At 33.3% G+C, this 13894-nt stretch overlaps 1 protein-coding gene across 1 annotated transcript in view; it reads left to right on the top strand.

Annotated features, from left to right (window-relative positions):
• HBS1L (HBS1 like translational GTPase) overlaps window positions 1-13894 on the top strand; it is an 81045-nt gene that overhangs the window by 63103 nt on the left and 4048 nt on the right. The window contains exons 10-16 of the mRNA XM_006915394.2: window positions 586-660; window positions 1209-1326; window positions 1716-1784; window positions 4459-4563; window positions 7327-7417; window positions 7839-7947; window positions 13151-13251. Coding sequence (XP_006915456.1) covers window positions 586-660; window positions 1209-1326; window positions 1716-1784; window positions 4459-4563; window positions 7327-7417; window positions 7839-7947; window positions 13151-13251 — 668 coding nt within the window. The remainder of the gene's footprint in view (window positions 1-585; window positions 661-1208; window positions 1327-1715; window positions 1785-4458; window positions 4564-7326; window positions 7418-7838; window positions 7948-13150; window positions 13252-13894) is intronic.

Below are 13894 nucleotides of genomic sequence, written 5' to 3' on the forward strand. Positions count from 1 at the left end.
TTTTAGTATGAAAAATTTCAAATATAAAGAAAAGTTGAAAGAATTTTACAGTAAACACACCTATATTATACCCACTACTTAAGAGTCTCTACTAATTGCCTCATCACATTTTTGTCTCTCTACTTCTATATCCATCCATTAATCCATCTTATTTTGATATAAATTTCCAGGTAAGTTACAGACATTGTTATACTCACCCCTAAATACTACAGCATGCATAATGTTATTTAGAGTTCATATTACATATACATTTTTAGCTTATTTGGCTTTATTTCAGCAGTTGGTCCAAGCACAATGTAATAAATTATTTATTCTTCCTAAATTTGAAATCACTTTTAGCATACTCAAAAATTTCTATATGTACTGGAGTTTGTTTCTAGGCTTTCTATTGTAGAAAAAGTTACCTTTAGATCATATTAATAGTAAGAGCTAATATTCCGAGTTAATTTTAAAGGATTTCACGTTTAATAGATTTTATATTTATATTTTATATTCTTGATTATTTACTTTTTATTGCAGAAATTTAAATTTTATATATTGTAAGATCTAAAGCATAGTTTTAAAAATAAATTGGATCTTTACCAGGTTAATTGGCAACAAGAAAGGTTTCAAGAGATTACTGGAAAACTTGGGCACTTTCTTAAACAAGCAGGTTTTAAGGTAAGATAATTTTAAATTAATTTGGTTACTTCTCTTAAGTATGATTTCACTGATATGAGAGAAAAAACTAATGCTTTGGTGTTCTTATCTTGTTAAGTATCTTTAATTTTTGTTTTTATTTCCCCTGGTATTGTGCATATATTACCTTCTGTTCTTTCGATTGCTTTACCTTTACTTGCATATATTTTAAAAATTGGCTTTGATTTAATTTAAATAAAAGACTTTCTCCATCTATTAAGTTAGGTATATATGTTTAGAAGAAAGCGGAAACTAGCAGAGAGGAGTTTCTCCAGCTAAAATGTGAAATATGCCTTTGCTACTAGGTAAAAATGCATAAGTGTTTTGGAACACTTTTGTAAGTTTTCCACAGAATCAATGAAGTTGAAAACTTTGGCTCAGCTAACTTCAGGATTGTAGTTCTCATTTCTATTACTTTTTAAAAAGTATGTTATTTTTGTTTTTGTAAACTTGGTGCAGTTTTGGTAATGGTGAACCTTTTAGCTTTAAAAACAATGTTAAATATTGTTTTACATAATCTTTTTTAACAGGAAAGTGATGTAGCTTTTATCCCTACCAGTGGTCTCAGTGGTGAAAATCTAATCACAAGATCTCGACTGAGTGAACTTACAAAATGGTATAAAGGACTGTGTTTATTAGAACAAATTGGTAAGAATACAGCCTTATGACTTTTGATGCAGTATAAACTTGTCATTATTATTTAGAGTTTTTTTATGGAGACAGTGTTGTGTGTGAAAAAGCATAGGATTTGTACTCAGGGGATCTGAGTTACCAGTTTTGAAATCACATGCAATATTTCCTTATTTAATTAATACCTGGACCCCACCCACCTCACAAACTGTTGTTGACATTAAATAATTTAACACATGTGAAAACATTTTATAAACTGCAAAGCATTTTATGAATGACAGTGAATTTGCTATTAATACTTACTTTAAAAAACATTTTCTAGAAGACATGGGGCAAAATGGGCTCATTGGACATGAGTCAAAAAGTGCTTTTTAATTAAACCCCACTTTTTTGCCATTTTTTCCCAGATTCCTTCAAGCCTCCTCAAAGATCTATTGATAAGCCTTTTAGATTATGTGTATCTGATGTTTTCAAAGGTAAGTGCTACCTCTACAGTGTGTCTTCAGTATGATGCCTGCCTTTCCATTCTCTCCTGACCTCTTGTATGAATTACTATATTGTATTCAGTCTCCCTTCTGAGGACCATTGCCAGATTTAAAGTGCACTGTTCTTGTTACTTAACTCCCCTGCCCAGAAGAACCTTCAGTTTACTCACCATTTCCCCATCTCATACTTATCTTCCAGGTATAAAAAACAAAACAAAACAAAATAACCCTTATTCTTTATCTTTTTAGCCTCATAGCTTTTTTCTCTCATTAGATCCCTTGAGTCTCTGTATCCTTCAGCCTAACTGGATCATTGACTATTTCTTAACCACATAGGAGGTTTTTATTGCCCCTGTGTATACTCATGTTTTGTTCTTCTCTCTTTTTACATTTCTATTTCCTACCCATCTGGGTCCAATCAGAAGATAGATACCACACATAGGTAAAATGGGAAGTTTAATATAAAGAATTACTAATATGATGAAAGAATGACTATAAGATATAAAGAAACTATATGGTACCCTAGGGCTGAGGAAGACTGTCCAAGGAAGGAAAGACAGAGTAGGAGTTTTGACCTTGATGAAGAAGGTATTGTAGTATATATATAAGAATACATCTCACTTAATGAGTACAAGACCCTATACAGAAAACTATAAAATGGAAATGGAATAAAAGATTTCAACAAATAAAATTTCAACATATTTATATACCAGAATAATCAGTACGATAAAGATGTCAGTTGTCCCCTGAATCTCTGTTATCACAGAGCAGGCACTAAAGAGTGGATTTGGAACTGTGGAGCGATAAATTGATACCTGACAAGTTCACTGAACACATACTCTAAAGTGTTCCTCTGTGTTCTTTGTATCCTCTTGCATTTTTTCATGCAGTATATAATTGTTTTTGTGCTATTTCACTTAGATTGTGAACTTCTTGAGGGCAAGTACTCTCTTTTCTGTATCTATATCTGCAGGACTTAGCTCAGTGCCTGGCACATAATACATGCTTAATAAATGTTTAATGAATGAATGAAGATGCTTCACAAAAATTATTTAATGAAATAGAAATTTATTATCATTATTAGTTTCCAGCATTCTAGTAGTAGAGGAAATATAGTGATGCTTTCAAAATGTCTGTTATCAATTTAAAATACAAGAGGTGCTTAATTTTCTTTTTGATTAACAATGTTTGATGACTTTATTTTTCACGTTCCATTCTCTCTTCAAGCTACTTCATGGCTTCTGCCTACAGTGTTCTCTTCAGTATGTTTCCATGAAGGTTACCAAATGACCTCTTGGTTGCCAAAGTCAATAACATTTTTCATTTCTGTCTTACTTCCATCTAACTTGAATTAGGCATTACTTTTGAGACTGGTAGCCACATCTGCTTTGAGACTTTTCTCCCTTGATTCCTGTGCTCCACTTTCTCCTGCTATCCTGTCTATGTCTCTGACTTCTCTGTATCTTGGTGTGGACTCCTCTCTTTCTGTCTCTTAACTAGCATTCCATTGCTTCAGTCCTCTTCTTACTCTACATGCTTCTTTTGGATGGACATCATGAGTTCATCTACTTCTGGCCTCTTGATGATTCCCAAATCTGTATCTCCAACCCAAACCTGTTCGTACTCTCCAGATATATGTTCTAACTGTTGGTGAACATCTCCACAGCGAGTGTCTTTGAAGGGGATGCTCGGAATGTATCTTCTCCACCTATATGACTTGTAGACACTTCTACAAGTCAAGGCTGAAATGAGTCTTATTACTTAATTTCCTATCTCACAGTTAATGCATCATCATCTCAGATTTCTCCCTTTTTGCCATTATCCCTCACTTACCTTATCACCCTAAATCCGTTATACCTTCTTCCCAAATTCTTGAGTTTATTCCCTTTCTACATTTCAATTAGCCTTTTTCCTCTCTGACATGAAAATACCATCATGTCTCTCCTCTGTTCACAGTTCTTTACTGGCTCCCATTACTTAACTGAGGTTGAAATTCAAGCCCTAAGTGTGATTTATTGGGCCCCTTTATCATTTATCCCTTGCCTACCTATGTTGCTTCATGTCTTGCCTTTCCTTCATTATCTCATATAAATGATTCCATATAAATGATACATAGGTCTTAGCACATCCCACATGCCGTTATAACTCTGTGTCTTTGAACATGAAGTTTCCTAGGTCAGCAATGTTTTCCTTCTTCTCCTACCCATACACATAAGCTACCTAGTAATCTCCTATTCATTCTCTTTCTAAGTGCTCAGCTAGAGGGTAACGGTATTCCCTTACCATGGATTCTTTGGGCACCTTTTTTATTTCTAGCGTATATTATAAATAACATTTGTCTTCAGACAATATAATTATTTTTGTTTTTCTCTTCACTAGGTTAAACTCCTTATGGATAGAGGCTTATATTTTCATGTCTTTTTATCCCCAGAGTTTAACACAGTGCTTGCATGGTACTTAGTAAACACTCAATAAATATTTGAAAAAGGAATTAATTTTCATGTTTTGTGATAAGAATTTTTTTTGTAAAAAAAAATCAGAAATATATCATATTTAGTTAAAAATTTCGAGATGATCATAGTAGGGAACTAAATAGAGCTAACAGTATTAGTCAACAGATAACATTGCTATATGAATCATTGTAAGATTTGGGCATGTTTTGCAGATCAAGGATCTGGATTTTGTGTAACTGGTAAAATTGAAGCTGGTTATATACAGACTGGTGACCGACTACTAGCAATGCCTCCTAATGAAACCTGTACTGCAAAAGGTATTCCTCTGCAAGATTCTTTTGCCAAACACCCCTTAAGTTGAGACAGCAGATTTTAAAAAGTAGTTTAGTTATTAACTCCAGAGTAAATAACCTCTTACTGAAATTGTAACTGACTGTCAAAATGATACTAACTGTTGAAGATAAAAATGTGAAAACATTAAACGATTTTTTTCTCTTGTGACTGTGTACATATATACATATAACATTCTAACTGTGGTAACATTTTTTTTTTTTTTTTGACGGTGATTTGAGAAGTCTGGTTAGGATTTAACCAGATGTATAGACACCTGACAGATACATTTAAAATAGTATTCAGTAGCAGAAATTAAATCTAACCCCAAACTGGCACTAGATAGTCAATGGCAAAGCAGACTGCTATAGTCTGTTGTTTTGAAACGTGTATTTCAGAATTACTATAAGAGCTCTGATCATGTTTATATCAAAAAAAAGTATTTTACAGGAAGATTTAAGAAAAGATGTAAATGCAAGGAATTTTAATGTTGAAAAGAGAAATCGAGCTAATTTAAAGTGCACAATTACTGTTTCTGCATGTAATCTACTGTCTGACCTTTCCTGTTAGCTAATAAATATTTCCATCTTCTCATGATTATCTTTTTCTGAATTCTTCTTAAAAGTTTATAATTTTATACTTGCCTTCCAACTAAGCCTCTGATTTCAACATAAAACTCAAGATCTGTTTTATACTATAAAGTAATATTTGTAACAATTTTAAGCTAACATATAATCTACTGGGAATGTTAAAATTTTTTAGACTGCAGTACTTTTTCTTCTGTTAGTCTTATAGTTTATATCCAGAGTTGTATCTGACTGGTTTATAAATTTGAACGTACATTTTCTTTGAATTGATTTGGTTACTTTAAAAGCTGATTTCTTAAAGATTATTAATGAGTATCTGTTTAGGTAACAGAGTTTAACCTAAATTTAAAGATGAATAGGGAATGAAAGCCAAAGGTATTTCCATTTTACTTTTTTCTTTCTGCTTGCTTAGAGATTATGAAAATTCTGTACAAGTAAAAAGTAATATATGCTTTTTTAAAAAAATAATCATTTTACATAGATCTATTGTTTGCAAGTTCTAATCTCTGTTTTTGGTTTTTAAAATGATCCAGAGCTAAAGCATTTTTGAAATACAAATTTCTTTGTATATTAATGAGCTTTTTTGAGACTAGGAAGTTTTTTTATAATCCCTAGACATGAGTTAAAACTGTGATTTTAAAATTATCCATGGGCCATTCAGATTGACTCTTTTATGACAGTTTGGTTACTTCTGAAAGTCTTACATTCTTTCTTGTGCTCTTTCCTGACTCTTTTCTTCTAGAAAAACTCTAATCATTTATCTTTAATCTAGTGGTTCTTAAAGAGAAGCCATATCAGAAGCATCTGGGGAGCAGCACCCTACTCCTTGAGAGCCATGCTTGTAACCCAGCTTGGAGGCTCTCGGTCCTCACTGTCTAACCCTGTTGTTTCTGCTTGATTTGCTTGGTTGTTTAATGCACACTTCTGTCTGAGCACTTTAGGAGCTTTTGTGGCTTACAACCCAGTAGCATCCTAAAAGAGTAGTGACTAAATCTGCAACCAACAAATGGAAATTCTTAACTACGTTTTTACTTTATTAACATATCAAGTTCACATATCGAGTGATTTATTAACATATCGAGTTTTGAAAAGAACTTTTTTGTGTGTAATGTCTAATGAAGAAGGTCATTATTAAGATAAATAATACAATGAATTATGTTTGGGGGGAGAAAACCAGATTATATATTATCTTTTTGAAATTTTATATTGTTGATTGAATTGTAGTATGAAAGCTCTTCAGTCTTTAATTCCACATTTCATAGCAAAATCAGATATGGTCATTTAAAATTTACATTTAAAAACTAAATTTAATTCGTTGAAAATTTAACAGACGTTCCTTAATGTCATTATTGTTAACAATTTTGGAGCCAAGAATCTCTTTGATACCTTCATGAAAGTTATGGTCCCTCTTCTCAAGAGTAATTCAGATGTGCATATAAATGAAATTTTGAATAAAACTGTAGGTTGTCTCAGAGCTCTAAAAGTTTTCTTTAAACTTTTAAAAAGTCTTAAACTTATTTAAGAGTATGCTACATAGAAAAATAAGCATTTTCAGAAAGATATGGATGAATTAAATTTAAATTAATCTCTTCCTTTTCATATAATCAGTTATCACTGTGCATCTCTCTGTGGGAAGCAGTTCTTCTGAGACAGGAATCAGTGAGGGGCCTGCCAAGAGCACAACTGACTGAGCACTGATGCCCCGTGGGTTACTTGGAGAACAGAGGCAATTGTTTAGGTAGTTGTCTAATTAAAAGTAAAGCTCAAGACTAGGCACCTTCCCCAGTCCCATCGTTTATGTTATTAAAAATAACTTGAACTGTATTATGACTGCATCCATTAATGTAAGAGAAATACTTGAAAGAGACATGTTTAATGAATACTCATTTGTGTGAGTTTAAAATTCTTGATTAAAAAAGTAGAAATCAGCCTTTCATGGACAAATACAAGTCACTTTATGTTTAGGGTGGTGTTCCAGCAGAGTCAAGTCTAGAGGAAGTGTGTTTTCCTCAACGCTCACAGTTACTCTTCTCACTCTCAATCCATTCATATTGAAAATGTTGAGTAGTGACTGGTGAGACACAAATCAGCCAAACTCTCTTGGTTGTTATGGTTTGGTATTGAAGTGTTTTACTGTATTCTTTGGTTCTTACTCATTTCCAGGAATCACTCTGCATGATGAACCTGTTGATTGGGCAGCAGCAGGTGATCATGTTAGTCTTACGTTGGTTGGGATGGATATCATCAAAATCAAGTGAGTGAGAAAATGAGTTTAAGCAATGATTGTTTTGTATATAGGACCTCAAAACACATAAATTTTGCAATTCACAAGTTTAAATGAAAGAATGAGTATGTATTCTGAATATCGTTTGGCCCAAAACAGGCACTTACTGGAAGTATAAGATTGATAAGCAAAACCTACTTAAAACTGAAATTAATAAATGGCAGTGCACATACTTGACATGTTCTCTGAGTGAAAGCTATGATGTGTGAAAATATGTAGGTTAATAATTGTCTAAAGTCACGCTTTAATCCAGAAGGGAGAATTTAGAAAAAGTCTCTAATTTGCTTGATCGTTTTACTTTGTACATGGTTTTAGAGGTATTCCTAATGGATATATATTTGTTTGTCTTCCCAACTACTGTCCCTCTCTCTCTCTCTCTTTTTTTTTACAGTGTTGGCTGCATATTTTGTGGCCCTAAAGAACCCATTAGAGCTTGTACTCGTTTCAGAGCCCGAATCCTCATCTTTAATATTGAAATTCCTATCACCAAAGGATTTCCTGTAAGTTCCAAAATATTACTGTTTTATAAATTCAAAGTCACTTTAATTTGTAATTTTCTTTACAAGTGATGATGCTATAGTTATTTTCAGCTAATGTCTTATTACTCTAATCTAGAAAAACATGAAATTAGAATTTGAAAATCATTTTCATTTTGTTTTTTATTTTGATCTTTGAGCCTGAAGATTTTTTTCAAAGAAGTGTTGAACAGAAATTTCATAATCAAGAGGATACAAACTTATGATAATAATAACATTCATGTAGAGAAATTGGTAGATACTTTTTTGCTGTTTTAAAGGTTATCCGACTGATCTTCATAGATTAGGTTTTTCTGTTTTTGTTTTAATATGTTAATTTGTAGTTTTTCTGATTATAAAAGTGATACATAGTTATAGAACTTTTTGAAAAACACGATAAAATAAAGATAATAATAATGTTATATAATTGCATAATCCATAACTATATGCTCTTTACATTTCAGTGTATTTTTTTTTTTTTTTTGTACATGTTTTCCACCCATTGGTGTTTATGGGTATTTTCTGGGGAAGCTTGACATAGAGTAAACTTAATTGTACTGAAACAACACCTTCAGATAGCATGTATGCTGTGAGGTGGTTTATAGGTCATCATTGACCGGCATCATTTGAACATACACATTTATGAGAAGAAGGTGATTTTACACTGTCTAGAAAAGATACTGCTACTTGCGCCTACCACGAATTCCTTGTTTTATGTGTAATTTTTTTCAGATATTTGGGGCTATACTGTTTATAGTTTTGTACTTTGCTTTTGCCACTTAACAAATGATCATTATCCCATTAGATTTTTTTTTTCTTGATCAGCTTACATAGTACAGATTCTGCACAACAGTAAAAAGTGTTCCTCAGTGGAATTAAATGGCTTGCCTTTGAAAATATAAACAAATCATTTCACCATTTCATGAATCTTTGCAATAAAAGTAAGACAGTAAAGATGTTGACCTTTAAACTTTAAATTAAGTTAGTGATATATTTTAGGAGTTGGAAATAAATTAGTTTAGCTCATTTAAATTCATTTTATACTTTACGCTTTTATTTGAGAAAACCCCGTGGGCTTCGCTTATAATCCTTTGTAATTATTTCTATGTAAATTATATCATATAAAATTATATTTATAAGATATTGTTTAAGTATTTTAGGTATATAATTATATTGCATTTCTCTCATATGCTAATAAAGTAGTAAAAACTCTTTAAAAAAATTGTTACCGTTGAAAATATTTAATTTTTAATTATTCAAAATTCGTGTATTGATAGGCAAGAAACTACAACTTAATTGCAATGAACAAATGGCACTCATTCTTAGAAAGCAATATGTCCAATGGAGAGAAGCTGGAGATGTTGATTACTGCGTGTTTTTACTCATGCAGCGATAATTTTTGCCAATGGGGAGGTAGAGAGGTCAAGAGGTCAGTAGTTACTTTGAATAGTAACACTGTCTTCCTGTCTACTGTAGTTTCTTAAAAATAAGTATGAATTGAAAGTTTTTCAGTGCTGCATTGTGAAATTCCATCCTCATATATATTGATTCATGAATAGCAGGATGAAATTTGTTTCAGAATAAAAGGTCGTGTTTTGTCTTTGTCCACTCCCTGTGGGAAGAAACCTTCAAAAAGAAAGTTTTTTAACGAAGAGCCTTCCTAAGCAATTAGAATTTTACTATTTAGGGACTAATTCCTTAATGCTGTATAAATATATTCGTTTCCTTTGGTTTATATGGTAAACTATATATATTTAAGAAGGAAAAATAGAAGAATTTAACTAATTATTCATAACTAAATTTAACTAACATCATAACATCAAACTTACCATTTTATCCATTTTTAAGTGTACAATTTAGTGGCATTAAGTACGTTTACCTTGTGCAGCCATCAACACCATCTACCACTAGAGCTTTTCTTCATGCCAAACTGAAACTGTACCCATTAAACAGTAACTCCCCACACCCATCCCCAAACCCCTGGTGACCACTATTCTACTTTCTGTATCTGTGAATTTGACTATTCTAGGTACCTCATGTAGGTGGAATCATAACTGTTTGCCTTTTTGCATCTGGCTTATTTCACTTAGCATAATGCTTTCAAGGTTCATCCATATTGTAGCATGTATCAGAATTTCAATCATTTTTAAGGCTGAATAATATTGCATTGTATGTATATGCTACATTTTGCTTACTCATTCATCTCTTGATTGTGGTCTGAACTTTTACCTCCTTCTTTGGGAAATAGCGCTTCAATTTTCCTTTAAGAAATTACCTCTTCCTTTTGATGTATTTTGCTGCCTAACAGATCATGCAACCCATTTTAGTTTATAAAATGCTAGATGTTTTGATTCTTACAACACCACGTGAAGTACAGAGCCCCAACCCTTATCTGAAACTCTTCAGGCTAGTATGCTTCAGAATTCAGAAATATTCAGATTTAGAAAGACGGTATGATGCATTCATATACATGAATCCCTAACAGAGAATAGGGCAACACCCTGTAGTCAAACATACTAATATTTCTGTACCACAGTTTATTAATGTTGAGTGAAATAAATAAGAACTATAAATTATATCAATACAGGTCTCAATTTACTATTTAAATGGGCTTATAACAGAATTAGGAATAACTTAGGTTTTCAGTGTTTTGGAGCTTTTGGAATTGCAGGTAAGAAATTGTGGACTTGTATTAGTATTGTATCACTTACAGATGAGGAATTGGAGACTCTTGAGATGTTGTGACTATCTGAATAATAAGTGATTAAGCCAAGACTCATACTTAGCACTTTTCACTTCAAAATTCAGTATTTTTTTTTCCCTTTTACATTATGTTGTGGATTGACTTTGATTATATATCATATGAATTAAAATGTTAAGATAGTATGTAGTTATTTCCCATTTATTTACATGTAGATTTTTTACTCACATGTTCAAGTATTTTGATATTGCTACGAATCTGTAAGACACCATGGAGACAGACAAAACCTAACCCCATACTGCCACAACCCATTCTTCATCCATCCTGATTTTACCCTGGAACTCACACATATCTCACAAAGGTTAGAAGGAACTTAATTAAGTTCATGTGTTTCTGTTCTTTTAAATTTGGCATGGAGACCAGTTGCCAATGTCTTAGTCACATCCGAGTCCAGTGAAAGGGATCTTGCTTGTTTACCTGACTGTTGCGAAAGACATGCTTCTTAGTTATGTAAGCCTACATTTATATAACTGTTGGTGCTGCTTGATACCTGAATCTGTTGAATACACACATGTGGCTCTCACCACTTTACCATCCATTGTGGAAGTATTTTTCCCTAAGAGTTGGTTGCTAATTTTTTCTGGAGTCTTTCCAGTTCATAATGGTCAAATGCCATTGAAAAAGAAAACTAGTTTGCCTTTGTAGAGTAATAAAGGTTCAGTCATGCCTTAATAGAAAGTGACTGGTTTTCTCCATGTTTTTAGGTGCTCTTTTATTTCTTTATTCTTACATTCACTTCACAAATATTCACAGAGTGCCAATTAAATGTCTAGCACTGGTATACATACTTCCTTTTCTCACAGAATTCATTTTTGCATGGGATAACAGACATTCAAACTAGCAATTAGAGTAAAAATGAGATGTTACATAGTTGGATTATGGGACATAGAGGAAGCATATCTAACTCAGACTATGGGTTCAGGCTTGCAGGAAGCGATGCTCTACTGGGGCCAGGTTGAGTAGGAGTTAGCCACATGAAGCTGCAGGAATGGGAGGGTGTGTTCTATCCAGAGCAGATAGTACCCGTAAAGCCTGAAGGTTAGCAAGGGCCTGGTGCCTGTAGGGAATAGAGGCTCTGTATGTCCAGAGCATAGAATGCAAGAGAGGATGGTGAAAGACGAGGCTGGAGAGGTTAGTAAGGGTCAGATTGAGGAGGCCCTAATACCTTGTAGTGGAATTAAAGTTCCCATGGTTTTAAATAGCAAGGACATATCATTAAATTTGTATTTTAGAATATCGGTCTGGTAGACATATGAAGAATGGGTTATACAAGGACTGGAATGGTGGCAGAGAGACCAAGGAGTCTGTGATGTAATTTGGATGAGAGACGATTGTCCTGAACTGCTTTTGTAATGGTGAAAGAAAAGAAGTAGAACTAGAAAACAAAGTGCTGATTGAATGTCTCAGTTTTTAGAAAGTTCCTAAGTCCGGGATTGTGCATCCACAAGTTCCCCTTGTATTTCTGTCTTCTGAGTGTGAAAACTATTTTAACCAGGAAATCCCAGAGTAGAAGTGTCAGTGTTTCTTCAGGAGAACAGCATAAAATGGTATTTAGAAACCAGTTAAATGTGGATAGCTTTGCCAGTTCCTGGCTATTTGATCTTTCTGGTATCCCCAAGCTATAGGCATAGTACACACTCAATGCTTATTATTTGAATGGAGGATAATCCATTAGCTGTAACTCTGACTCCAGCTGCTCTCCAACACATATCACCACAACCACATTAAACTACTTAGCCTTTTTGATTTTAAATTTTCTTAAATATAAAACATGAGCAACAATAGCTAATATGTAAAGCCATCAAAAACTGAATGTTTTACCATTTTAAAGTGGCTAAGCACCACTTTAAACTAACATCTGATTTTCCTCATTTTAGTGATGAGGATCCTGAGGCTGGGGATGTTAGGGGTAAGGGGTGGTTAAAGGATTTGCCCCTAGTTGTACAGCTGACAAGTGTGGAGTCAGGATTTGAACTCAGGTGTCTGACTTCAAAGCTTGTCTAAACTCTCATGTGATATTTTATTCCATCCAACAAAGAATACATTAATTCTTGCTGCAGGTCACATGATTCCCTTTCCCTTATTTTTATAATGGAACAATTCACATTTGTTACACATCTCCTATACCATGCACTGTCTTTGATCCTGTTTAATTCTCATCACAACCTTGTAAGGAAGGTTATGTAATTCACTAAAGTCGACACAGTAAGTGATGGAGGAGATATTTGAAATGCCTCCTGTGACCTTTTTTCCCTGGTAAGTTAAGGAACAACATGAATAAAGTGGAGACTTAGAGGAGGCAACTGGAGATACTGCAAGACTCCAGGCTGTAGTGCTGAGTTTAAAATAATTAAATGTGAGCACTGAAATAATAGACCAGAGACGCTATGGTAAGCAGTTTTATTGTGTTACCATTTTTTGTTTCAGGTGCTGTTACACTACCAAACTGTCAGTGAACCTGCCGTTATTAAACGATTGATTAGCATCTTAAACAAAAGCACAGGTGAAGTCACCAAGAAGAAGCCTAAGTAAGTGTTTTAAAGCATAAATAATAAACACAAGCAATTTAAGCAAATTTCTTACAGTTTGATTCATGTAATATTTCTTTTGGTAGTAAGTGAAGGCCGTTTTTACTTTTCCAGAAATCATTTTTTTTTTCAAGGACTAGATTAAAACACACAAAAACAAATATTTAAACACCTGTTTAGGTATCAGTGCCTGATATAGTTTCTGTTCTATATGGTAGTGGTGGGGTATGAATTGTAAATAAAAATAGAAATAGAAATGTATATGTATGTATGAAGCTCTAAATACAGATGATATAAAAATAAAGGCACTTAAAAAATCAGTGTTACACTTTAAAGGATAAATTTGATATATTATCCTTTGGTTCCAAATTCCAGCTGAGTCGTCTTTACAACTTTCTTGTCTCCTTAATGAGAATCATTCCTTATGCAAAGAATACCCCAGGAAGAAAGTGAACTACACACTCTGTAGTACTTAGTTTTTCCCTACCCAGAAAGTATTTTCCTTCTGCTCGAAGTCCAACTAGAGCTTTAAATTAAGGTGGTCATCATCATGCTGGTATCCTCTGACTACCAGTAATATCTAGGCCTTGTGCAGACAGTTTACCTTTGGTTGGGACAAAGTTGAGATTTTTCAAAGGAAGTG

Source organism: Pteropus alecto, unplaced genomic scaffold, assembly GCF_000325575.1.
Source record: "Pteropus alecto unplaced genomic scaffold, ASM32557v1 scaffold185, whole genome shotgun sequence".
NCBI lineage: Eukaryota > Metazoa > Chordata > Mammalia > Chiroptera > Pteropodidae > Pteropus > Pteropus alecto.